The sequence below is a fragment of the Malaclemys terrapin genome, chromosome 2 (assembly GCF_027887155.1).
Source record: "Malaclemys terrapin pileata isolate rMalTer1 chromosome 2, rMalTer1.hap1, whole genome shotgun sequence".
Lineage (NCBI taxonomy): Eukaryota > Metazoa > Chordata > Testudines > Emydidae > Malaclemys > Malaclemys terrapin.
The window spans coordinates 107,514,887-107,541,438 of NC_071506.1; the positions used below are offsets into that span (position 1 = coordinate 107,514,887).

At 42.1% G+C, this 26,552-nt stretch overlaps 1 protein-coding gene across 1 annotated transcript in view; it reads left to right on the plus strand.

Annotated features, from left to right (window-relative positions):
• Positions 1-732: 732 nt before the first annotated feature.
• MBOAT1 (membrane bound O-acyltransferase domain containing 1) overlaps positions 733-26,552 on the plus strand; it is a 79,814-nt gene continuing 53,994 nt past the window's right edge. The window contains exon 1 of the mRNA XM_054020568.1: positions 733-1,016. Coding sequence (XP_053876543.1) covers positions 927-1,016 — 90 coding nt within the window. The 5' untranslated portion in view covers positions 733-926. The remainder of the gene's footprint in view (positions 1,017-26,552) is intronic.

Below are 26,552 nucleotides of genomic sequence, written 5' to 3' on the forward strand. Positions count from 1 at the left end.
CGGCTGACCGGCTCCCAGCCCGGACCCCGGCCCGGCCCCGCGCCCCCGGCTCCCCGTCCAGCCCCGCGCCCGGCACTGCGCCCCTAGTTCCCGGCCGGGCACCATGCCCCCGGCCCCGCACCGCCGGCCCCGGCCGAGCACCACCCAGCCCTCCCAATTTTCCCGGACATGTCCGGCTTTTGGGGATTTCCCCCCGGACGGGGATTTGAGCCCCCAAAAGCCGGACATGTCCGGGAAAATCCGGACGTATGGTAACCCTACCCCTCAGCCGCTGCTCCAGGAGCAGACAAGCTGCCCAGAGACGCCTGCCAGGCAGCCCCCACTCTCTAATGGCGTGTGCTGGAGTTGGGGAGGGTCTGTGCTTCCCCAGAGGCGGGCGCAGCCGCCGCAGCAGTAACCGGGGCGGCTTGCGTTACGTTTCAGCGGGAGGGGGAACGGGCAGGAGCCCGGCGTGTGTTCAGCGCGCAGGGAAGCCAGGACCCCGCGGCTCCGCTCGCTTTCTGCGAGCATCCAGCCGCACCCGCTGCCCTCTGCGCGCTTCGACTCACTGAGGCTCTCGGCTCCCGCCCTACCCGGCCTCCGCCCAGCGCGGAGTGACTGGCGGCTCCGCCTATGGGCACGTCCCTGCTGGCTGTGGCGGTGGGGTCTGGACGGGAGCCAGCTCCCCCTCCCGCCCCGGGCTGTTGGCTTGAGGCTCCGCCTGGAGGATGCTGCTTGGGCCGCCGCCGCCCTCCCAAGTTCCCCCCGCCGAGTAGGAAGCGGGGAGCGGGCATCGCAACCAACCCGCAGCCGCCGGAGGGGCAGAGCCTAAGCTCCGCCGCCGCTGCATTGGCCGGGCGCACGTGTGTGTGTGTGCGAGGCTCCCGGCTGGTCCCAGCGCTGCAGTGGCTCGGGGCGGAGGGAGGCCCAGGCGGGAGGGATGCAGGATGGCAGAGACACCCAGCGTCCCCTACCGAACCACGGGCTCCACCTTGCTGCACCCGCTCAGCCAGCTCCTGGGCATCCCGCTGGACCAGGTAAAACCGACACACATGACAGGGATCGGGGGTGCCCCAGCAAGGGGCCAGTTGTACCTGGGGAACGGGAGGGAGAAGACGTGGGGAGGAACTAATAAGCTTCAGTATGATGCGATTGGAAATCTGGGCTATACGAGGCTTGTTGGGGGCTCACTTAAACGTTTTGCAAGGTTATATGTATATCAGTACATGTGTGTCAGACTAAGGCGTACAAGAGTAATTTGCAACCTATTAGATACACTGCATGGGGTATTTTACATAGGGCACTGTATGTAAGAGAGGAGGTCAGTTTTCAGCAGATCAGTTATTTCGTATGACATTTTGCCAAGGTGGTCTGTATCAGCACCTCAAGAAACAAACCTATGCAAGGTCAAAGTGCGCAGATCAGATATCTTGTAATGGACATATATGTTAAAAGACATATAAAGTCAATTTGCAAGGGCAGCCAGCAGAGATCAGAAAGTCAAGAATCTTTGCGGTTTTTGTTTTTTTTTAAGAAAAAAGGAAAATGGACACAACATGTGCACAGATTGCAGAGCAGACACTACTGTGTAATAGAAAGCAAAGTGATCAAGCATTGAAGTTAAGCAGGTGTTTGGTTAGTTCCACAGTTTTTGTTTATACTTTAAAATACATTCTGTTATCTGTCTTGTTAACACTTATTTGAGCTATTATTTACTTAGGTAGCTGTACATGGCTCTTTCCACTATTCTGAGTCATAGTATTCTTTAGGGCTAATGCTGCTCCAAGTAGCGATATTGACCTAAATAAGGGAAAGTTTAAAACTTTTTTGGGGGATGGTAATGGTGTTATTTGCCTCATAGTCACTTAGCAGCTGACTAACCAAAGCAGCTATTTGAATACATTTTGTGTCAGGGGACAGGGGTTGAGTGTTGTAGCTCATAAAATGCCAATTAATTCAGCTATCAGGGGGTAGCCATGTTAGTCTGTGTCCACAAAAACAACAAGGAGACCGGTGGCACCTTAACCGGACTCCTTGTAATTAATTCAGCTGTTATTCCTTAGATTATACCTACTTGGAAGGGAGATTAGGGAAAGAGACTTCCGTAATAACAAGGGACTGTTGATCCCAAAAATACCTGTGTTGAGATGTGTAGTCAATTCTCAAAATAAAAAAATAGAAGAAAGGCATCTTACAGGAATGCAAGGGTGTTCAGAGCACTCATGGCATGATATATGTGGTTGTGCTGTCGCATGTTAATTTATAGGCTCATTGTGAAATTGACCTCTAACAGGTAGAGAAATCATTGGTTGGTGTTTTCTCTTTATCATTTTTCAAGCATACACACACCTATTGCCCTTTCTGCATTCTTTCAGCAATGAGGAAGTTCAGCCTGGAAGTTTGCTATACCAGCCTACTGATGTGTTCAGTAGTTGAGATTGTGCTGAGAGATAAACCAGGGCAACAAAGATTTACTGTAGGTTTTGAAATCAACAAAAACCAGGATATTCTAGATTAAGATTGACTTGTTCTCTTTTACTCATGCAGTAACTATGCACTGTTTTGGCTATTTTTTTTTATAAATTAATAATAAAAAAGACATTTTCAGCCCCTTCTCCCTTCCCCCTCAACTTAAAACATGCAACTTTAAATTTGTGCAGGCTTACAGTTAATGTGTTGTTTTAAAGTAAAAAATAATGTTTTTAAAAGATTGGTATTTCTAGTATTTAGTAACTACAGGAAAAAACAGGATTTATTGTAAATTCTACCTGTAAACCTATCTGTGAACGTATCTGCTAGTCCAGTCTGCTTAGAGGCAGGACAAAGAGTTTTTCTTTTTTTTCCTTTCTTATTTTTAAAGGTATTATGGGCTGGAAACATTTTAAAACAGTGTTAAAGGAACCATAGGCAGACACTACGTATTGGCTGGAACGGCATACATCAATATACAGTACAAAGAGTATTAGATAGACTGGCTGACTGAAAAGTGAATAGCTTTCAAAAATATATTCCTCCCATCAGTGAAGATGACATAAAGACTATATTCTCTATAGACAAAATTCACCACTTATCCCCCTCATTGCCCAAAGCCTGAATGGTCATTGTGTAGGGAACTTTATAGGGATTGTAGTGGGCATAATGAAACACACGCACACACAAGAGGGAGTGGGGTAGCAGGTAGGGTGTCCACCTTTGTTGGATGGAAATAAGAGAAAAACACATGAAAAATAAGGGACAACACTTTATTTCACACTATTTCCCTTAGCATATCATATACTTGTCTCTCAAGCGTATGCTTGAGGGCAACAGAAAAGTACAATGCAATTATCATAAGCTTCAAATGAATGTGTAAAATGGTCAGTGTCCCTTTAAATAAGGAATTGGGTGGTCACTCTATCAGCTGTGATGAGAGGGGCTCTTGAGGGTTCATGAAAGCCCCGTGTTATAATTCCTCCAGAAATTTTCAGAAAGATTGGGGTGATATGCTTTCCTCTTATGGAATCTGCTTAAATATTTCTGCAAGAAGACTGCTCCATGGGACTTATAAGAATACTTCTAAGATCTGATTTCAGAGTGGTAGCGTGTTAGTCTGTATCAGCAAAAAGAATGAGGAGTACTTGTGGCACCTTAGAGACTAACAATTTTATTTGGGCATAAGCTTTTGTGGACTAAAACCCACTTCATAGGATGCATGCAGTGGAAAATACAGTAGGAAGATATATTTACACAGAGAACATGAAAAAATGGGTGTTGCCATACCAACTATAACGAGACTAATCAATTAAGCCCACCAAGACTAATCAATTAAGGTGGGCTTAATTGATTAATCTTGTTATAGTTGGTATGGCAACACCCATTTTTTCATGTTCTCTGTGTATATATATCTTCCTACCATATTTTTCACTGCATGCATCCGATGAAGTGGGTTTTAGCCCACAAAAGCTTATGCCCAAATAAAATTGTTAGTCTCTAAGGTGCCACAAGTACTCCTCATTCTTTTTTCTAAGATCTGATTATTATTATTATTATTTTTGCCTTTTGAATGGACCAGCTTGTGCCAAGTGTCAAAGATTTTCAGTTTCCCTGAGGTGGGACGTGCCCAGAGCTCTCCACAAGAGCTTTACACACCTAGCCTCACTTTAAATTACATAGATTGAGCTCTGTGCAATAGCGTCAATATAGATAAGAACAAAATGCAAACACCTCCAACCTTTGGGCTAAATATAAGCTTGTTTGTCAGGTGGTGTTGCCTCCTTCCTTTGTTGGGGGAGAGGGATTTGTTTAAATGAAAAAATAAATACGGATTGTTCAGTTTTTAACCCCTTCTTTATGCAGAACTTGCCTCTCTGGCCAAAAGAATATAGTGTTTATTATAAATCCTATGTATAAAGGGAAACATCTTGTGGGAATCCTTTATTAAAATATTAATGGTCCCTCCATGGCTTCTAAAGGCTCTGGGCTGCTATAGGGGAAATTAACCTTCTGTGTCCTACATGCATCTGTGGCTATGGGTTCAGTGCAGCTCTTCACCCATCCTGCGCTTCTAGTGCCTGTCTGGAGCTCAACACTGCTACTAAAAAGGACTCTGGGAGTCTCCTGCATGCCTGCTGTGCATCCCCCACCAGAGCACAATGGAATTGTGGTAGTTTCTTTATATTGGGGCTCGTCCCTGGCCCATCTGCCCCTGGGAGAATTTCACCCTGCGATAAAAGCCAGCACCACAAGCTGAGCTGGGGATGTGAAAATCAGGCTATCTGTTTTTGTTTTCTAACTTTCACATGACTGGTAATAAAGATTCTGCAGTCTTCCCTCAGCTGGCCATTCTGTTGATGAAGCCTGAGTTAGAGTAGAATCTGGCATGTTCTTTCATAGCTGTATTGGCTCTGTTGTAACAACAATAGGGGGAAAATGTATGTAGGTAAAATAATCAACTTGAACAAGTGCATGGAGCATATATGTAGAGTAAAAGAATGACATTTTTGCATAGTTTTTTCCTCCTTTTTAAAAATGAAAATGATGAATTATGTTTCAAAATAATGCAGAGTTCTAAAGAGCATCTAATTAGTCAACACATCTAGAAATTATACAGTACTAAAACTATTACTGACTATACACTATATTAATGAGAGATGCCAGCAAGGTTTGCTGGTTTACATACATAATAAAGAGTTGCCATGTCTCCGTATAAATGGTATATATTCTTTTTTTACTTGTAAGTTTTTCCATTAGATAACATACTCTTGTATTTAACAAACCTTTCATTAATTGGAGCATGATTCTGTGGCAGTACTTCTTTAGCTGCAAGAGTACCAGATGCAAAAGGGGATAAAAATAATACAGTGTTTAGGACATCATTATATCCCAGTAAAGGAAGCCTTGAAGTGTAGCTGATTTCTGTTTTAAAAATATTGGGCAACTACAATATACACCTCCCGTAACATCAGGCAAAAGAACACTTTCACCTGATATGCTCAAAGTCACCAGTTCTACCACAGCCCCTCAGCGTAAATCTGAGTCAGATTCAGCAAATTAAAGAGCAGACTTGGAGTAATAGAAATGTTGTAGACATTACATTATATAAGTAGATGTGCTTAACTGCACTGTACAGGTATGTTAAATGTATGTCTTCAAGGACTTGATTGTGTATTTTTATCCATGTACAATGCCTAACCCATGTACAAATGTTGCAAATACAAACAAAAGATAAATATCGTCATTAGAAAAAACGTTACCACTCAAGACTCCTTCACACTATAGCCTATTTGATACCCAAATTCCTTTTTCAGCAGCCCCCACCACCCACCATAAATGCCCATCTCAGAACCTCAGTTTAATCCTCCCTGATGAGTCTTTTAGCATGCCCCCAACTTAGTTTGACAGTGCCTGCATTTGTTGACATTTAGCAAAGTGAGTTACAGAGTCAAGACCTCTTCACAGAGAATGCAGTGGCACAGCTTCCCCTCCCTTTTAAACCAGGGGGCTTTTAGCTTGAGTACCTCCATTGACTGCAGTTGCTGTGATATCACTAGGGAAGCAAGATGATCTTTCAGCCGGGGTTCAAACCGTTTAGGATTTGACTGCGTCCCTTTATCTATGGAATTATTGATGTTTTCTATGTGTGTCCTACATTGTTATTCACACACCTATTTTTTACTTGAATTCATTCACTGCAGCTGGACTTCGTGATTGTGTCTTGGCAGCAGTTTAAATTGAACATTCACACAAATGATTACAGGTCAAGCATACTTCCATCTAAGTGTCTGAACAAAATGTATCGGGGACATCTTCCTGATAGTGATTTGAATGGCTCTTCCACTAAAACTGCTTAGTTGGAAAACAGTTGTGGAGAGGATGTGTGTTAGAGATTTTCCATTTGGATAAAGTATAAATCATCCTAAACTTTGGTCTCAAATGTGAAGTGAGCCCCCATACCAAATCTTTGTGGAAGCTCAGAAAACTTCAGCTAAATCTATAGCTATCAGTTTTCAGTTTTGCATCTATTCTTCCTGGTTCTTACCAGGACTACAAGAGAGTGAGCTGAATTAACATCCACAAGCCTGTTTATGTGACTTTTGTAGCCCAGCTTTTGAGGTCTAAGAGACCAGTTAAGAATCTAGTCTTTTGTAAGCTTGTTGAAATTCAAGCTGAATTGCCCATATTTTGAGGTTCATCTGTCACTAATTTGTTTAGATTTTTTCTTTCAGGCAGTGTAGCATAGAGCAGGATGAAATGAATCCTGCCTTAATACCATGGAATGGACTAGATAACCCACTAGAGATTCTTTTTGCCTAAATGAATCTAAAATAATCTTAATTGGGATGCTGTGTATCAAAACAAGGAGTAATTGGAGAAAAAATGCAACAATTTATTACTGATCAAATTAACTGAGTTTAGGACTCTAGTCTTGTTGTAGGAGGGTTGGTCCCAGGATATTAGACAGACAAGGTGGGTGAGGGAATATCTTTTATTGGTCCAACTTCTGTTGGGGGAAAGAGACAAGCTGAAGAAGAGCTCTGTGTAGCTCGAAAGCTTCTCTCTTTCACTAATAGAAGTTGATCCAATAAAAATTATCTCACCCACCTTGTGTCTTTAGGATTCTAAACAGATCAGGATTTTTGACAGAGAAGTGAGTGAGTTAGTAGATGACTTTAACCTGAAACATACAACTACATTTTGTGGCTAAAAATTAAATTTTGTAATGGGTTCAAGTGGGACTGAGTTATATGACCCATACACAAATTTTAATACTTTTTTTTTTAATACAGGAACAACTGTTAATGTCTGTCCTGAACTGTTACATTTCATTTAATTTTTAAGTTTAATGCATTGCACTCTGAAAATGAAAACTTGATTTGTTATTTTGAATAGCAGTAGCACTGTTAGGTTTAAGGGTGAATAAAAATCAATGATTTAAAAAAAATCGGATTTTTTTTATTTAAATTGGATTTTTTTGATAAAATGCTTTTTGAGGAAAACCTATCTAAAGATAGTTAATATTAATGATTAACCTGTTGAATTGGAGATAGTTCACCTCCCACTGACTTCATAAATATCTGCTTCAGTTACCTTTGGTAAATGAAATAACCAATCATTCATTTTCTGATATAGCTCTAAAACTAATATGAAAAGTTTTCAAAATAAATCACTGTTTAAAACTGTATAGTGTGTACCTTCTAAAAAGGAAACCTACAGCTATCTCTGAGTTGTAAAGAATATGTATTAAGGTTATAACAACCAACAAGAACGCACTTTTATGTAGAAATCCATGATTAAATCGAGTCTTCCTGACTAGTGATTTAAATCAGATCCATCCTGTTAGATTTATTATCTCATTGCAAGACTCACACTCAGCTGGCTATAAAAAACTTGTCTGATATTCAGTTATTTGAGGAACAGTGTGTGCTAATGTAATCTAAAGACTGTATCCTGCATGTATATTCACAGAGAGGTACTGCTAAGAGTTCATTTGCTAGCTTTTGAGTGCTCAGCTGTGTAGCATTGATGCTATTTTAATGTAGTTAAGATGGAAGTATTGTTTATTTTTTTTTAATATAATGCCATAGAGGTATATAGTATTTTACAGGAAGAATGAGGCTATGTTCCCTGCCAGGGATTGAGGTTACCCCCTGAGAATTATTCCCCATGCAGGCCAATATAATCCTCTGTAATATTATAAAATGTTATACAGAAGACTAGAAGCCTTTGAAAATAAATGCCTATGGAAGATTCTGGGCATTTGTTGGAAAGATTTAATCACCAGCAAAGAGAGACAAAAAAATCACCAACTAGAAGCTCATTTCCACCAGAATCAGAGAGAAAAGGTGGACTTATTTGAGCTATGTATTCTGTATGCCAACACACATGATATGTCTACGCAATTAAAAACCTGCGGCTGGCCTGTGCCAACTGATGGGCTTGCAGGGCTGAGGCTAAGGGGCTCTTTAATTGCGGTGTAAACATTCAGGTTTGAGCTGGAGCCTGGGGACTGGGACCCTCCCTCCTCATAGGGTCCCAGAGCCTCGCCTCCAGCCAGAGCTCAGCTGTCTGCACTGCAATTAAACTGCCCCTTAGCCTCAGCCCCGTGAGCCCATCAGCTTGCATAGGCCAGCCGGGGGTGTGTAATTGCAGTGTAGACATATTAACAGACTCCTGCATGAAGCTGTCAAGTGGAAATCCAACTGGTGTGAGGAAACAAAGGCATCTAAGAGAAACCTTAAGAAGAGCTCTTATCAGGGAGGGCTTAACAGTCAATATCAACACCGTAAAGCTGTCTGCAAATGACGGAGAGGAATGGAAGAGACTAACTTCCACTCTGTGTACCAATATCAGTTTGAGAAGGATGTAATAATAATAATAAGATAACAATACAAACCTCTCTCTGACTTAGAAATATGTGCCCCATCTCTACGTTGTTCTCATTCAGAAGGTAATTTCAGCCTCAGAGTTCTTAGCCAGCATCTTGATATTATGCAAGTAAATATTTCCACATCTCCTTATTCATTGAAAACAAAGTCTTTGTCCTGATAAATTTTCCATTTGGCAGGGAACAAAATTGCAATTGGGAAATAGCCTCTCATGAATTTTCCTGCTTTGTGCACTTTCCTTTCCTTCTCATTTGTATTACATAAGATCTGGAAAAATAAATGTTAGGGATTTTGTATAGAATTTCCTGAAGTCTTCTCTCTACGTTAATCATAGTAGGACTGATTCACCAGTGCAAAGTGACCCCAAAGCCACTCTATGGCCTCCTCCAGTGTAGGGGCCTCCATGGCAAGCACAGTGCTATCTATACCTGCCCTGCTCCCCACTCCAGTTCCACAGAAGATGCCAATACTGGGGACTTGTTGGGTGCAGGAAGGGGTCTGGTTGTGGCTTTCCTATGCTCCGAATTCCCAGGTTCTGCAAGACCCATATGGATGGGCAGCTCTCAGGATAGCCAAACTAACTCCCAGTAGACCCAGGATAAAGGAGGTGCAAGTCTGGTTCCTGCGCCAGGGTCTCCACCAGTGTAGCGATGAATCTAGCCCTCCATTCTTATCTAAAATGATAAAATCATCTGCAAGGTACAAATGATGTCAACAAACTAGATTTCCTATTGGAACCTAAGGCCTATTCAATGTCTAATGTACCATATGACCTAATCGCTTTTAAAAGTATTGGAAAGTATTTACATGCCAAAGTTACTAGGTCCCCTCCTCCTTGCCCAGCTAGTCTAAGGGCTGGTCTACACTGGGGGGGGGGGGAGTGGGAATCGATCTAAGATATGCAACTTCAGCTATGTGAATAGCATAGCTGAAGTCGAAGTATCCAAGATCGAATTACCTGGGGTCCACATGGCGCGGGATCGACGGCCGCGATTCCTCTGTTGACTGCGCTACCACCGCTCGGTCTGGTGGAGTTCCGGAGTTGATGGTGAGCGCGTTCGGGGATCGATATATTGCGTCTTAATGAGACGCAATATATCGATCCCGGATAAATCGATTGCTACCCGCCGATATGGCGGGTAGTGAAGACGTACCCTAACAAGTGGACTTAAATTGTAAGAGCATGCTTGACATTCTAGAAGTTCAGTTACATTCTGGCATGAAAGCTGCCATTGTCCTTCAGTAACGCCTCTGACATTCATTTAGCTCTTTCTTCAGAATATTTCACTGGCTGATCTGTACTTTACTTCTGTCAACATGGTGGATTTCAGTCTCTCCTCTGTAAGGGTTGTTTCAGTTGGTTCACACATCTTGTGCAATTTACTGTCAATTTGCAGGGTCACTTTGAAAAATAACTACAGGGAAATCGCTTGATCAGATGTTTCCTGCCCCAGAGCAAGAGAGCATCCAGTCATGCTCTTCTCATCTATTGATGATCTTAGTTTGAAAAATTCCTTTTCTGTAATCCTTGCTTTTGTGGTTTAGGACATTTTAAAACGGCTCTGCAATCTTATAGGTGAAGTGTGAAGCAAAAATGAAGGCACAATAAATTGAATTTGCCACTTCTGAGCTACAAGGACTTTAACTTTAAAAGGACTTAAACTTTAAAAGAATAGAAAACTTTTTTTTACTTTTTCCTCACTTGAAATATATTGGGCCCTTCTAAAGTTAGGTGGGAAATAGTTTTCTTATCCTACAAGAATTTTCAAAATTTTAACATATTTTTTCCATCCTGAATTGGGATGAAAATTTGAAATCTCAAACATCTTCATGAAACAAAAATCCAAAACTTTGTTTTGTGTTGGATCAATAGAAACATTTGTAAATATTTTGATTTTGACCTTTAAACATTGGTTTAATTTTTTTTTTACTATAAACTAACTTAAATTTCAAAATAAAAAATAATTTCAAAGAGAAAAAACATTGACATTTTGAAAATGTCGATAAGGGGTGTTTTGACAATTTCAAAACTTTTTTTTTATAAATTTTTCTAACCAGGAAAGTTACCTTTTCCTTAAATAGTTTGTTTTGACTAATTGGCGTTTTCCAATAAAAAACATTTAGCTGAAAAACTAGCTTTAGTCCTTAGTTTGCTTGATTTGCTGGAGGAGCCTGAGTTGGTTGATCAGAATGTCTATATATAGCGTGACCACCACCACAGTGTTTAGGCACCAAACACAGAAACTTTAAAAAGCATTGTTGCTGTTCAGAATCAGACTGTTCTCTCCAGTCTTCACTCAGTTATGTCATAGATCTGTGGGTTGTTTTGGAGGATGACATCTTGGGGTGGGTGGAGAGAGAAACTCACTGGCCATATTATTTCTTTGTGCTTGAGGGAGATTGTGCGGTTATCTTTTGTTCGGCTTTGTCTCTTTTAGGGCTCATAGATATATCCTAGCTTCCAGTGGCAGGAAACTCCAGAGCAAGTGACCTCTGCTGAAGATGCGCTGCCCCTGGTTCCCAAGTTTTACTAGGGGCTCTGAGACCCATGATGCCCTTGTGTGTTATAGTTCTTACGTGTGGTGTGAAAAGAGAGAGAGGGACCCTGAACCCTAGTGAGGGCTTTGACTATAGAGTTCCATTTTCAATGTAGCCCTGCCCTTCATATCTGCATTTTTCACTGAATTCTCGTGTTTAGCCCATTTTTACATCTGGGTTGCCTGAGATCTTAAACAGCTTAAAATAATTCTTAGTGAGAGAATGAAACTTTTTTACACTGAAAACCATACGTGAAGGCTTGTAACTTTGTGACATCATAATGGATTTTTTTTTTCTGGTGAGTCTATTTTCTTCCCGGAAAACACTCTCTCTTGTATTCTGTGTAATCCAGACTAGACATCCAGGCCACTCTCCCTTTTTCTGAGGAGAGTTGCTGATTTCCTCTTGGGCCAGTCACACCTGCTTTAATTCCTGGGGAGAGAGGGTTTCTGACGTGTGAAATAAAGTGCTCCTTGTCCCCTGGGATGAGCCTCAGTAGCATTTCTGGCACTCAGTGTAACTGAGCACTGTACTGCCAGCCAGTGTGGCAGGCTTCTTAGTGAAGGGGGTGTTTTTATATAAACAGAAATACAATTGCTGAAATGGAAATTGAGGAATCTGGACTAGTGATCTCACAAAAATGTTTTGGAGTTGTTTCAGTGTTTGGCTTAAACACAAAACATTAAAAGTAGCTTATTCAGGCCCAGAAAGGAACTTCAACCACTGGTTGTGTACATTTTCCCTGTGCTGCATGTCCGAGACCCATGATGATAGCTCTAATCGGACTGGAGCTCTTTTTTCCATTAATGTTCTCTTGTCCAAGGCTGTGTTTGGCATTGGTGTGTACATAGGATAGGAATGTGGAGATGTAGGGAGATATGAAAGTGGACATTTTTAAGAACCATTTTTATATAGCTTCCATGAATTGACATTCATATATACCTTTTCAACTGTACTTAAAAAAATTATTTTTAGACAGACGTGGTTAATTAGTTTAAATCTTCTCAAATAACTGTACTTTTTTAAAGAGTACCGTAGTTTTTTCCCCTGTTATGGACACAAGGAGTGTTAAAGAATAGTTCAATGTTGACTTTCTTTATCTCTCACATACATACTATTTCTTATCACTAGCCTGTTGAGGCTAGTAGTAAGCATTCACACCAAGTCTGAGGAGCTGTGATTCATCGATCGGGATTATATGTTACCACCACTGTTTTCCCTCCCTGCAACTCCCATTGGTACTGCAGCTTCTTACTTTTATTAAATTATCTTAGCTTTACATAGCACTTTTCATTCTGAAGAGTCTTTAAAAATGCTCTGCAAACTACATTAAATGCAAAAACTGTACACTAATGTAGCACTAGGGATGAGGAAATTAAATGCAGAAAAGTCAGGTGATTTGGAAGTTGAAGGGCCTGGTCTCCAAGTAAAGCCTCCATTTTTGATAGCAGAGTTTTTGAACTCAGATTGAATTGGGGGCACTATTTTTCACCCACAACTCATTCATGTTTTTTTCTTGTAATTCTCTGCTGGCTAAATTGGGACCACTGATTTGAAAATTGGGCCTAATATTCCTACAACAACGTTAACTTGCCCACACTATACTCAATGTTTACTTTGTACATTTAACAGTCTAAGCAGTATATTAACATTTAGTCATATTCCCTACTTACACTGTTAAACTTTAATAGGCTTCCAAGACATTAAATAATTTGTGGGGTTTTTATTTAAGTATAATAGTCACACATACATATATAATATATGCAAACACATAAACACATGGAGACTATCCCCAGTTGCTCCATAACAACACCTTTGTTAGCTAATTTCTTATAGTCATCACAAAACTTGTGGAACTTCCAGAGCATTTTGGGTGAGGAGAGGGTGGTGGTTTTGCTGATCAGCTCAGGAAAGGCATTCCATTCTGAAGGAGCAGCTGAATTCTCCTTCATGTAGTTGGGAGTATTTGGTTGAGCAAGTCAAGATGTAATATTCAAACCAAACAGAGCTGTAACTAGTACACAAGGGTCGATTTGCATCCTTGTTCTTTACATTCTGAGACAGCTTTTTCCAGTCAGCTATGGAAACAGTATTATTATTCTGAAGGTGATATTTTTGCTAGCTGTCACTGTTTTCTTCAGAAGTGTCAGTTAAAAGATGACAATAATTGACATCTTTGTATTTTTTAAATTTCATTTTTATGGCAATCAACATAAAAAAAAAGAGGAACAATTACATGGGAAACTATTTTTACTTAACCACAGAAAGAAAGATTGAAAAGATTGGGATTGTTACTTTAGAAGGGGGACTAATGAAAGGGGACAGGATGAAAGTATATAAAATAATGAATGGTATAGAGAAAGTAGATCGGGACTTCTGTTCTTCCTGTCTCATAACAAGAACCTGGGGATATTTAATGAAATTGAAAGGTTGTAAATGCAATCATGGTAAAAGGAAGTACTTTCTCCACATAACACTCCATTGGAATGTGAAACTCATTGCCACAGGGTGTCACTGAGGCTAGGGACTTGTCAGGATTCAAAGAGGGATAACAGGACCATCCAGAGTTATACTAGCTAATGATAAAAAAGAGTATTGGGAAGGCCATAAAACTTCATATTGGGGATTAGGTTGAGACCTTAACGAAGGGCTGATTATTTCTTGCACCTTCCCCTGAAGCTTCTGGTGCTGGTCACTGTTGGAGACAGGATATTGGACCATGGGTCTGATCCAGTATGGCAGCTCCTATGTTCTTAAAGTGGCTATTTCTGTGTACCTTCTAGTAAAGTCACATCCCTCACAGTAGAATGATCTTTACCGCTTCATCTGATTTTTATATATATATTGCTTACTGGCTGTGTGGGAGACTATTGATTGCTGATTGCAGGATGGGCGGCTAAAGTTCAAAGTTCATCTAGATCAGTCTAGTTCTCAGCTACTTTGTGCCATTGGAATGGCCCAGAGCAGCCAGAGTGAACCCCAAAATTTGGCTCATCAGCCTGGGGCTAGCAGCAGGAACTTCTCAAATTCCTGTCTCCATCTGATGAAAAAATCCTATACTACCAGTTATACCAGGGATCGGCAACCTTTGGCATGTGGCCCGCCAGGGTAAGCACCCTGGTGGGCCAGGCTGGTTTGTTTACCTGCCGCATCCGCAGGTTCGGCCGATGGTGGTTCCCACTGGCTGAGGTTCGCTGCTCCAGGCCAATGGGGACGGCGGGAAGCAGCGGCCAGCACAACCCTTGGCCTGCACCATTTCCAGCAGTCCCCATTGGCCTGGGACGTCCAAACTGGCCCGACCCGCCAGGGTGCTTACTCTGGTGGGCTGCGTGCCAAAGGTTGCTGATCCCTGAGTTATACAATCAGCTCAGACTGATTTTAGGGATGGTAGGGAAAAACTGAAGTATCGTACCACATTCTGTACTTATGTTAGCCTTTCAGCAATGGCAAACTTTTGTCCATGTTATTTTAGGGCTCTTTTAAAAGATTTCTATACTGAATTATTCCATTAAAAGGAATTTTTATTATAATTGGATGGTAGTGGTCTAAAGCCTTATTATACAAGGAAATATAGAGATAATTCAGGTTGGCAACCCAAGTATTTAGAAAGGAGATGTTCCAGCTCTTCTAAAGCATATTTTTATGACTGTGGATAAGACTTATTTGAAAGAAATGTTAAGATCATTCATGCAACTTAAAGCATAACAAACTCCTCTCCCAATATATTTTTCTCTCCAATATGTTCAGATTTGATATAGTTTGAGGAAAGACGTGGAATGGTACAGTTCTGAGTTTGTGATGTTGAATCCTAATACTACCCTTAACATTTTCTCTTTCTAAAATATATTCTCAAACAACTCTTCTCTTAATACATATGTTGTTGGTGTGTTCATGGCAGGACAGGTTGTTTTTATTCAGTGGTTAAGAGTGGTCACTTTAATAGTACTCCTAAAATGTAAGGGTTGTCTTCTACTCTTCAATAGTCATGAAATAGAAAATGAGATTGGTTCATATACAAAGGAAAAGAGCACATAGCTTCTTCTATATCTGACTAGATAAACGTAGCAAAGATACTGTCCCCCTTGAAAAAGTATATGACTGTGCTAAAGGCAAAGATGCACATGTTTGTTTGTTTTTTGATATTTTTTACTGATATGGCAATTTTTTATTGACAAGTACAATGTCTGGGTTGTAATCTTCAAGCTGTGCCATATTACAAATAAAAAGTACAGAGTATTGTTTTTAGGAAGGCAGTGTGATCTAACAGGTAGAGCACTGGACTGGGACTTGGGAGACCTGTATTCTATTCCTGGCTCGGCCACTGGCCTGCTGTGTGACCTGGGGCAAGTTGTTTCATCTCCAGGTGCCTCAGTTTCCTTAACAACAAAATGGGGATCATGATACTTGCCACCTTTGAGTTCCACCGATTAAAAATATTAGACAAGAGCTAGGTATTGTTATTATTCATTATAAATGAGTGCCTTTGCTGTATTGTGATACAATGGATAATCAAGGTGCAAATATATTTTTTAATTAGTCAAAGAAATGAAAGCAAAATAATCCCCTTCCTTCAAATTTAGAGTATAAAATGTGGATTTCTAAGTTGTTTTCTTCATGGTGTTGCACTCCAAACTGATTATTGCTCATGGTATGTGTGTTTTCCTGTTTTTCTTTATGATTTTGGTTACTAAGTTTGAAACCAGAAAAAAGAGTGTGGATTTTTTCTTTGCCTAAACAACAACAACAACAAATCTTTTGTGTAAGCTTCTACAAATCACTTAAGACAAGATTTTTCAAAAGCAACTCGTAATTCTGAGGTGGGCAACTTGAGATACATAAAAGAGGCCTGGCTTTCAGAAAGAGCTGAGTACCTGCCTGTGAAAGTCAGGTTATTTTTAGGTGTGTCAGGTTGGGCACCCAAAAGTGGAGGTACCCTAGTCACTTCTGAAATTCTTTTCTTCTGTTTGTTTTTTTTTAAATCCTTTTTTGGTCCTCTTTTTTGGTAGTACGATGGATTGTAAATGTGTTTGTAGTTATTAACTGAATTTAGCTGAGGAATCTTAGATGGGCCAAGATCTAGAGTAAACTGCTGTAAAGTCTGAGTATGCCCAGAAAAGAAATGTATGCTGCTGGCAATGTCAGATCATGAGCAGAAATAGGAAAAAAAAATAACCACAACAGGATATTGCAGATGTTCACATCTTCTGTAGTGGTTTCTTTTTCTGCTATGGTGCTAAAGGAGTTAAAAAAATAGTTAAACTCTGGTACATAAGTAAACTCTGGTGCATAAGTAAAATATAAACAAAGATATATCATTTTAAGTGCAGTAGCAAGATAATTTTATCCTTAAGCCAGAGGACAACAGGAAAGGGTAATATTTTAAGACCGTGGATGATCTATCCAGCACTTTTGTAGGCATTTGCTTGACATTGGCAGTTATGACTGACATCGGATGCTGGCTAATTCTGCACAGTCACCATCACATTGGAAGCATGAAACAAAGTTACGGCTGCTAGGATATGTAAGAGGCCCTTCAAAAGAGGGTTAAACTGTTGAGAGAGAAGCTTGCACTCAGGACTTGGAAAAATTAACTTGCCAGTGGTGAGCAGGCAGATTCCTTTAGTGAGGGTGAAGGTCTGCACCATCAATTTAGGGATAATTTAAGCTTTCTTTATTAAAAAAAGTTATTAGCCCTTATGTTTGCAAAAATAACCTTCCAAATGTTAACTGATGTATGGCATTATCTTTTTGGAGTTTGCATGCCAGACAGTTCAGGTGCCTCTGCTCTTAGCTTTGCCATGTGCAGCAGAGGGAAATTAATAAGTCTGACGTTAGTTTTACTGCTGCTTTTTAGCATTTTGAAGCCTCATTGAAATTGCCAAGATTCACTTGTTTCCCATTGCTACTTTGGGAAGGCTCTAATCAGCAGCAAAGGTATGTACTAGAATTACGAGGGTGGAACAGAATCACAAGACCCTGGCAGAAATATCAATACCACTTCCCTTTCTTACACCTGTGGCTGGATGGCGACAGGGCTCCTTACCAGAATGTTATCTCTGGCCCTCACTGGAGGCTCCTCCATACCCTTGTGTCCATTATCTGCTCCTAGTTGGAAGCTTTCTCTCTGAGGCTAGAAAGGTGTTTGGTAAAATTTTAATCCCCATTTTCAAGAATGTTATTCTTTGTAGAATATTTCTGAATCAGCCTTTAAAATTCAATTATAAACCGTTGTTTAAGAGAGTTCTCCTCCTCTGCTTCTTCCATAAACTCCGTTGGTTTGTGTCTTTGGGGGAGTAAGATTACTGAAACGATGAAGAGAACAGGAAGGATAGAGGTTTACCAAAGCCTTCTCATTGCAGATGCAGGAAGTTGATCATGTAGACTACACCCACCAGATCAGAACAGTGGCACACTAATTGCTTAAAAATAACATTTTAAAACACATAACAAAGATATTTTGGATAAGATTTTCAGAAGTGACTAGTGATTTTGGTTCCTCAATTTTTGGATGCCCTTTTAGATACCTTAATTGGGCCTGATTTTTAGAGAGTGCAAAGTACCAACCTCTGAAAAATCAGGCCCCTTTAAGATATCTCAGTTTGAGTACCCCAAAATTGAGACACCCCAAATCACCAGTTACTTCTGAAAATCTTTGCTCTCACACTTTAGTTGAAGCAGTATGCTACAGAATGTGGCTGCTTCCCTCGCTTCTGTTAATGCTCACACACATGCAGTGTGTTATAACCTTCCTTGAGTGTAGCCCTCTTGAGCCCTTTAAAATGTGTTCTAAGCAGCTAACTCTTGCAATGTTCTCCCTGATGTTTTAAGTAATTAAAAGCCATAATTTTTCTGATTGATGTACTGTGGCCAAGGTTTGAAAACAACAAGAGCCAAAGTTAGATTAACAAATCCATATTTACTAGCCTTACCACATCTCAGAGATTTATTTTTCATCAAATAACTTTCTTCCCAGAATGGTGTGCTTAAATTTTACACAGTGACAACAGCTTCATCATTTTAAAAACACACAGTTTAGAGCCGTGGTGGGCAAACTTTTTGGCTCGAGGGCCACATCTGGGTATGGAAATTGTATGGCGGGCCATGAATGCTCACGAAATTGGGGTTGGGGTATGTGTGTGGCGGGGGTGAGGGCTCTGGATGGGCCTGCGGGCTCCAGGGTGGGGCCAGAAATGAGGAGTTCAGGGTGCGGGAGGGGGCCCCGGGCTGGGGTATGGGGGGCCTGAGGGCTCCTGCTAGGGGTGTGGGCTCTGGGGTGGGGCTGGGGATGAGAGGGTTGGGGTGTAGGATGGTGCTCCAGGCTGGGACTGAGGGGTTGGAGGATAGGAGGGGGATCAAGGCTGGGGCAGGGGGTTGGGGCGCATGGGGGTGGCTCAGGGGTGCAGGCTCCGGGCAGCACTTACTTCAAGCGGCTCCCAGAAGCAGCGGCATGTCTCCCCTACGGCTCCTATGTGGTGGCACGGCCAGGCGGCTCAGCTGCGCGCTGGCCTGTCCGCAGGCACCACCCCTGCAGCTCCCATTGGCCGGGAATGGGAGCAACAGGGGCGGCACTTGGGATGGGGCAGCATGGGGAGCAGAGCCCCCTGGCCACACCTCTGCGTAGGAGCCGAAAGGGGGACATGCCGCTGCTTCTGGGAGCCTGCGGAGCAGCCCCAACCCTGTTCCTTGGCTGGAGCACTGGAGCGGGGCAAGCCCCAGGCCCTGATCCCCAGCGGGAGCTCAAGGGCTGGATTAAAATGGCTGGTGGGCCGGATGCGGCCTGCGGGCCGTAGTTTGCCCACCCTTGATTTAGAGCAACCTCCTGAAAATGCTTCTTTCCCTACTGATCTCTCTGCTGTGTGCACACATTGGCTGTTGTTGCAGGGAGGATAATGAGTGTTGCAGTGTTGGGTATTGATGGTCGTTGGTGGTTTTTTTGTTTTGTTTTTTTTTAAGGCATTAAAGTATTTGTTATAGAAAGAAAAATTCAAATAGAATCACATTGACTTTGAAAACGGATGCAATACAGGAAAACGGGAGACAAAATTTTAGACTTATCAACTTTGGCCCCAGCTAAGGAATGTACTTTATGGTTAAACGTTTTAAGCACGTGAATAATCTCATTGAAATCAATAAGACCACACATGCTTAAAGTTTGGCACATTTGTGAATTGGGGCCTATTATTACTTGAAAGATCATGCAGTCCTTACCTGTATCTCCCATTGGGGCTTGGGGAATTTAATTTGAGTCATGACTAAAGGAATGGGCCCCAACTGGGAGGGGCAAATGTTTGTTCATTTCTGAAAGAAAATCAAAGTGTATGCTGTATTCTTGTCTGAGTGGCATAGTCCGATATTACAAGGAAATATTTGACCTGCCATACTCCAACCTGCTGCCTGAAATAAACCCTTAATACTGAACCAACATTGCAGATCTCTTTTGCACTACCACTCTAGTGCATTGTTACTTATAACTGTTTACAAAAGAATCTTGAGAAAATAAAAGCCCCAGAGGGTAATCATCTGGAGGCTGTATTTAGATAAATATCCTCCCAAGGACTTGGGTGGCTGGCAGGAGTTCTAGGTTCTAGGAGTTAAAGAACCTTCAGTCTGTTTGACTTGTATCAAGCTCTTACCTGACAAAACCTGTCCAAGATATCTAGCTAGTGCTTGGCTGCCTGTTTCCTTTTCATTACTGAGGGCATGTCTACATTACAGCCCTAAGTCAACCTATATTAGGTCAACTTATAGCCACCGCGTTAATTACTGCAATGGCTGATGTCCATACTACCCTTCTGCTGTTGGTGGTGTGCATCCTCACCAGGAGCGCTTCCACCGACTGAAGAGGGACAGAGTGGGGGGCTGAGAGCCAGGACTCCCTGCGGGGAGCCCAGCTGCCCTGTCCCTCCAGCTCTCGCCTCTCTACTCCCAGCTGGGACTGTGGGGCAGCTGCCCACTGGCTTCTTGCTTCCCTTAGTGTGGAGCCTCCAGGCAGCAGCCCAGCTGGGAGTGGGGAGCTTGGGGGCAGCCAGCCTCTAGCTGCCTGGCTTCCTTGTCAATTTCCAGCATGGATCGGTTAAATTGACAAGACAGCCAACAGCCCATGTAAATAACCCAGTGTGTACACAGACATTGCATTGCCCTAAGTACACTGACATAAGCCCTATGCCTCTCATGGAGGTGGAGTTACTATGTCAGTGCAGTACGGCGCTTAAATCGGTGGGACAAGGCTGTAGTGTGTACACTGACATAATTGGGTCAAAGCTGTCTTATGTGGACCTAACTGTGTAGACCAGGACTGAGTGCTGCCTGATTGCTACGGTTCCTGTGGCAGTGGTGATGGAGGAACAGGGTTAAGTAAACACTTTTGAGGATTCCTATGAAGATAAAAGCCCTTTGTTTTGTTGGAGACCTTATCAGATGTGAAGAGACCACTCAGGTACTGTATTTACCAGCCAGGTATTCACTTATAGGAAATGACCAGTTAAATCTGTTAAATTTTATGACAAGCCAGGACCTGTGTAATCTAAGGGAATGTCTACACTAAAGTTATACCACTTTTATTAAAACGCTGGAATTAAACCGCTATTGCATGTCCACACTGTGCTCCTTGTGATGCTGGAGTGCATCCACATTAGCAGCTCTTGCAATGGCAAAGAGAGCAGTGCATTGTGGTAGCTATTCCACTGTGCAACTGGCCGCAGGGTGCTTTGGGAAGGGTTTGCAATGCCACATGGGGCAGGCACAGTGTCACATGATGCAGGTTTCCCAATCCCATTGTTCCATGGGCATCCTACTACATTGCCAGCTGCTTTTCAACTGAAGTGCGGGGGAGGGAGATTGTGTGACAGGAATGTGTATGTGTATGGAGCCGGGGAGAGAGACACTGTGTTTTGGGGGACAGAGTGTGTCAGCATGCTGTCTTGTAAGTTCAGACAGTGGCAGGAAGCAACTAGTCCTGAGGCAGGGGAAGGGGGAAACCACGACATCAGCCCCTGACTCCCTCCCTGGGCTCTCTGCACAGCAATCTTTCTCTTCTCTCACACACACAGACACCTGCCTCTGTGTTCAACAGCACAAGCATTTCACATTAATGGTTTACTTTGTGTCCCGGAGCAGATCAGCACAGCACACGACTGTCAGAAATGGTGCTTTGAAAAGGGAGGGGCGCATGTCTCTAGGGCAGCCGAGTTCAAAACAATATGCAGAACGGTCATTTGAGGCATTATGGGACAGCTCTGGAGGCCAATTACAGTGCAGAAAGCAATCAAATGTCTACACGGGCAATAGAGCGCTGGAGCCTCTTTGCAAATAGCCTTACGACTCTCGTCGAGGTTTTTTTGGTTTTTTTTTGCAGCGCTGCAACTGAGGAGTTTCTGCACCCAAAGTGGCTTGGCAGAGTGTACACGTCTGCAGTTTGAGTGCAAAAAGCTGCTTTACTGCGCAGAAACTTGTCAGTGTAGACAAGCCCTAAGGGTCAGAGCGTCAGCTGCTGCGTGAGTCTGCCTCTGACCACAGGGAAAAGAACAATTTGGCACTGTTTGTCCAGCACACGGGATTCGCTGGTGCTCTGTGGGATTTTGGGGATGGCTCAGGATGGGGCAAGGCAGGGTTGACTGCTCTTCACGTTACTATCTCTTGCAGAGCCCCTAGATTTCCACCAGTTAGAAGTTAGAGCTCGCAACAAGTCTCCTCTGCATTGTTACTGAGCAGTAAGAGGGGGTCCCAGGCTGCCTTGGCGGCGGGGGAGAGGGGGTGAGAAAGGGGGGCAACAGAGCACTGCACATTGGCTGCTGGCAGTGTAGCTGTCTCTTGCTTCTGAATCCTGAGGAGCCACATAGTTGGGAGGCCCTGTCACACCATCCAAGCTCTGTGCCCTTTTACCTAAAGGGATTATTTACAGGATATATACCACAACGTAAACCTCCCAATGTTTCTTTTGATTGCTTCCTGGTAATAGTATTTTAATCTTTGTTAATCAGGAGGCACGGGACGGGGTCTACTGGGGAGCAAGTACATAGATAAAAATGCTGACGCTCAGAAGTATGTTGGTTACTATGATATTCTTCTAAATCTTTGGCTCAAATTTGGATTTCTGTAATGCAACATGGACAATTCGGTTAAAACTCAAATCGAGTTATTTAAGGAAAGGCTATCTCAGTGGGCCTTGTAATTCCATTAATGCAACTCAGATGCATTTCTAGTGATGAAAGGGCTTTCATGACTTAGCTAAACTATGTTGTAAAATGAAATGTTGTATAACAAGTGTTTTGTTGGTTTGGGTTGCTAGGCGTGGGTGCTTCTGAATTTTAAGTTAGCAAGGTGGGGAAGTGACTACCAAGAGGGTGAAATGAAAGCTTCTCCTTTTCTGGAAAATCAAGGCCTGCCACTGGTGCAGTCTTTGAGCCATTTCAAAGTAGGTACGTCCTCTTGAGTTGTCACTTTTCTCTTCCTTTTCACAATTCCAAAACCATTTCACTTCAAGTTACACATCATCATTTAAGCAGGATAAGTCTGGTCATCAGTACTTCAAAAGGAGACCCACAGAGAAAAGCCAGTGAAGGTAGCACACTTCCCTCTGATTCAGCATTGAACCAGTGTTCCAGCACCATGGTTAGGGAGACAGGAGATGCCATCTTTCAGGTGATTTGGGAAATCAAGGTCCCAACTACGTGGGGTCATTAACAATCCTATAGCACTTTTTGCAAAAGTTAGGGTGTTAGTCCTGTTTTCCTGGCACAGTTCCAGTTTGGATAATTATATTTTACGTATGTTTTTCCTTCAAGTATTCTTCACTTTCTGTCCTGTGTTGTGAATTGGCTTGTAGTATTGCTCTTAAACATCTGCCACAAGAGGTGGCAGCATTTCAGATGTGTGGAATTAATATTATTTTATTGTTACTATTCTTTTATTTGTAAACCACTTTTGAAGATGAAAGTTTCTATTATTAGTATAAAACACTGGTATTATCACAGTCTGGGCAACTAATATGCTTCATAGCTAATGTCTTAAGGTGTCTTGATTAGAAAACCCCTGAATTACTGAAGTTTTCTAAGTACTCCTGGCTATCTCAGAATTCCTTTGTATCTATCATAGTAAGTTACTATGTCATAACTATAAAGGGAAGGGTTACAGCCCTCCTGTGTACAGTACTATAAAATCCCTCCTGGCCAGAGACTCCAAAGTTAAGAAGGTCAGGTAACCTGGCTGACACCTGACCCAAAGGACCAATAAGGGGACAAGATACTTTCAAATCTTGGGGGGGAAGAGGCTTTTGTTTGTGCTCTTTGTTTGGGAAGTTGTTCGCTCTTGGGACTGAGAGGGACCAGACATCAATCCAGGTTCTCCAAATCTTTCTGAACAAGTCTCTCATATTTCAGACTTGTAAGTAAACAGCCAGGCAAGGCGTGTTAGTTTATCTTTGTTTTCTCAACTTGTAAATGTACCTTTTACTAGGGTGTTTACCTCTGTTTGCTGTAACTTTGAACCTAAGGCTAGAGAGGATTCCTCTGGGCTCTTTAAGTTTGATTACCCTGTAAAGTTATTTCCCATCCTGATTTTACAGAGATGATTTTTACCTTTTTCTTTAATTAAAAGCCTTCTTTTTAAGAACCTGATTGATTTTTCCTTGTTTTTAGATCCAAGGGGGTTGGATCTTGATCCACCAGGGAATTGGTGAAGGTCTCTCAAGACTACCCAGGGAAGGGAATTAGCATCGAGAGTGGTGGCAGCGGACCAGATCTAAGCTGGTAGTTAAGCTTAGAAGTTTTCATGCAGGCCCCCACATTTGTACCCTAAAGTTCAAAGTGGGGAAGCAGCCTTGACACTGGGATTATCCATTGAGAGAACGGGGTTGTGGCAGAACATCATTGCTCATAACTGAGCACTACTTAAACATCTGTGCAGTATACAGAATAGTTACAGTTCAGTATAAGAGTTGTTGAGAGCAAAATAGAGCCTTGGATCAATGAGCCGTTAAAAGTAAGCATACAGGCTTGCACGATTTCTAACCTAGAATTAAGTTACAGGTTAGATTTTTCAAGACTACTTTTCATTTAATTATTTTCCTTTCCAAATTTCCGATGACTGCAGATTTAATCTATTCCACAGCTATATCACATGTCCTACTAGTGATTATTCCTTTAATGGCTTCTTAAAGGTAATCCAGAAAGAACATCTGTTTCAACTTTAGAGTCTAAACAACAAAGATTATTGATCCCGTAAGTAGGAAATCAGCAGAATTTACTCATGAAAACAGCATCACAGGCCAACATTTTTGAGATATGTGCATGGAGATAAGCTGTACAGCTCCTGTTAGTGCACACAGCCCCATTTTAAAATTTCCCCTCCCGGTAGCAGGGGTAGATATGGTGATTTCCCTGCTTTGGGTGGAATTCACCCTCTCTCTGGATAGAGTTAAATCATCCCTGCCAGAGAGAATTTGTCCTTTGAGCTCATAAAAATGCTTCAAAAGAGAAAAATATTTTTCCTTTGGAATGGCCCAGATTCCAGGAAGTGTCAGGTATGTTTAAGAAATTCCTTTTGGGTATATCCCAACTCTCCAGACAGGTGCACACACGTCCAATTTCAAATATCACAATTTGGATGTTGTTCGATGCTATCAAAATACTCTGTTTAATTTTCAGTATCAAAGTATAAACATTTCCACCAAAGTGCACTTAATTATATTTGTTTGCCAAGTGGCGCCCTCGGTTATGTATACAAGAAGCCTTATGGAGAAAACAAATGATTACACTTCCAAATCCCTTGCTTTTCCTCTGCAGAAATACACATCTATGACTAATGGGGAAATTTCTATGGGGGCCCCTTATTAAAATGTTAACCAAACAATGCTGCCTGGCGTTTGAGTTAAGAATGAACGCCTGCAACCTTTAGTCTTATTCACCTTCACTGATTCTTAATGCTTTCCTGAGCACTGAGAACATCTGTTTGGTGGCCTATGAGAAGTTACTTGCTAGATACAGCACTGGTATCAACATCGTAACTGGGACTAAATAGCTCCGTTGTAGGCAGGGCCAACATTAACATGTCTTGAAGCATGGATTACCTGCTTGTCCCAAGGATCAAGGCATACTGGCAGCTCTGCTGCTGACTGTGCTGTACCTGCTTAGTAAGTAAAACAGATTTAGAGCCTGATCTTCAGGTCTGGCTGAATACTGTTCAGCACAGAACCTTAGGGCAAGAAGTAAAAGTGACTTTCTGCCACCTTTGCATTCTTGTAATTTGGGGCCAGTTCAGAGCAGAGTCCAGCCTGAATGCTAATTGCCACTGTTTAGCTGGGACTATTTTGGCAGCCAGAGATCACCGATTCTATCCAGATGGGCTTCTGTGTGCTGCCATTTTGAGTTTGGAGAGAATTATAGTCAATCTAGTCCGTCCTCCTACATTTTGGCAAGTGAGGTCAGTTTTTGAGCAAGTATAAGGGGAAAAAATAATAAAGGAAAAGCAAGGTATTTTGTGGTCAGACTTGTGGGCGATTTGCATATGCCAGGATTACTGCAGGATCAATGGAAAGAAACTCTTTTTTTTTTTTTTTTTTTTTTTTTGAAGTGAGAGATGAGTAACCCAATATGACCTAGGTGAAGCAGTGACCAGGAGTGTTTCTAGTGATTTATTATAAAGGTGAAGCCAGGGAATTACCAGCTCTAAATCTTCTGTGTCCTGACTCTAAATGTTCCAAGAGCTTCCTAGCAAGGGAACATATTTTCCCTCTTCTCCTTTATAGGCTTTTCTGTGGTTTGAACGATCATTTTCAAGAGAGAGGACAACACACTATTTACTTCTCTGTGGAGCTGTCATACCTCTCTGTTGCTTTCCTCTGTTGTAGGAATGTGATGAATCACTAATTATTCTGGTCATGGGGCTAGTTTATCCACTACTTAGGAAAAAACTGTGCAGGGAACAGGAAACTTTGGATTCCCTCTGGCGTTGTTTCAACTTCATAATTCCATTGGATGAGCCGGGTTTGTTTCTTGGTGGGAAAGGCAGCAGTTTCCATTTACTACATCTTCCAATGTCCTGAGGTCTGTAGAGATCTTGGGACACCTGTCTGAGGCCAGGATCTCTGCACATTGCTGTCTCGGACCCTCCTTTTGGCTCCTTGCCCACTGACTGCTGTCCCTAAAATCATCCTGCTATGGGTGTTGAATGTAA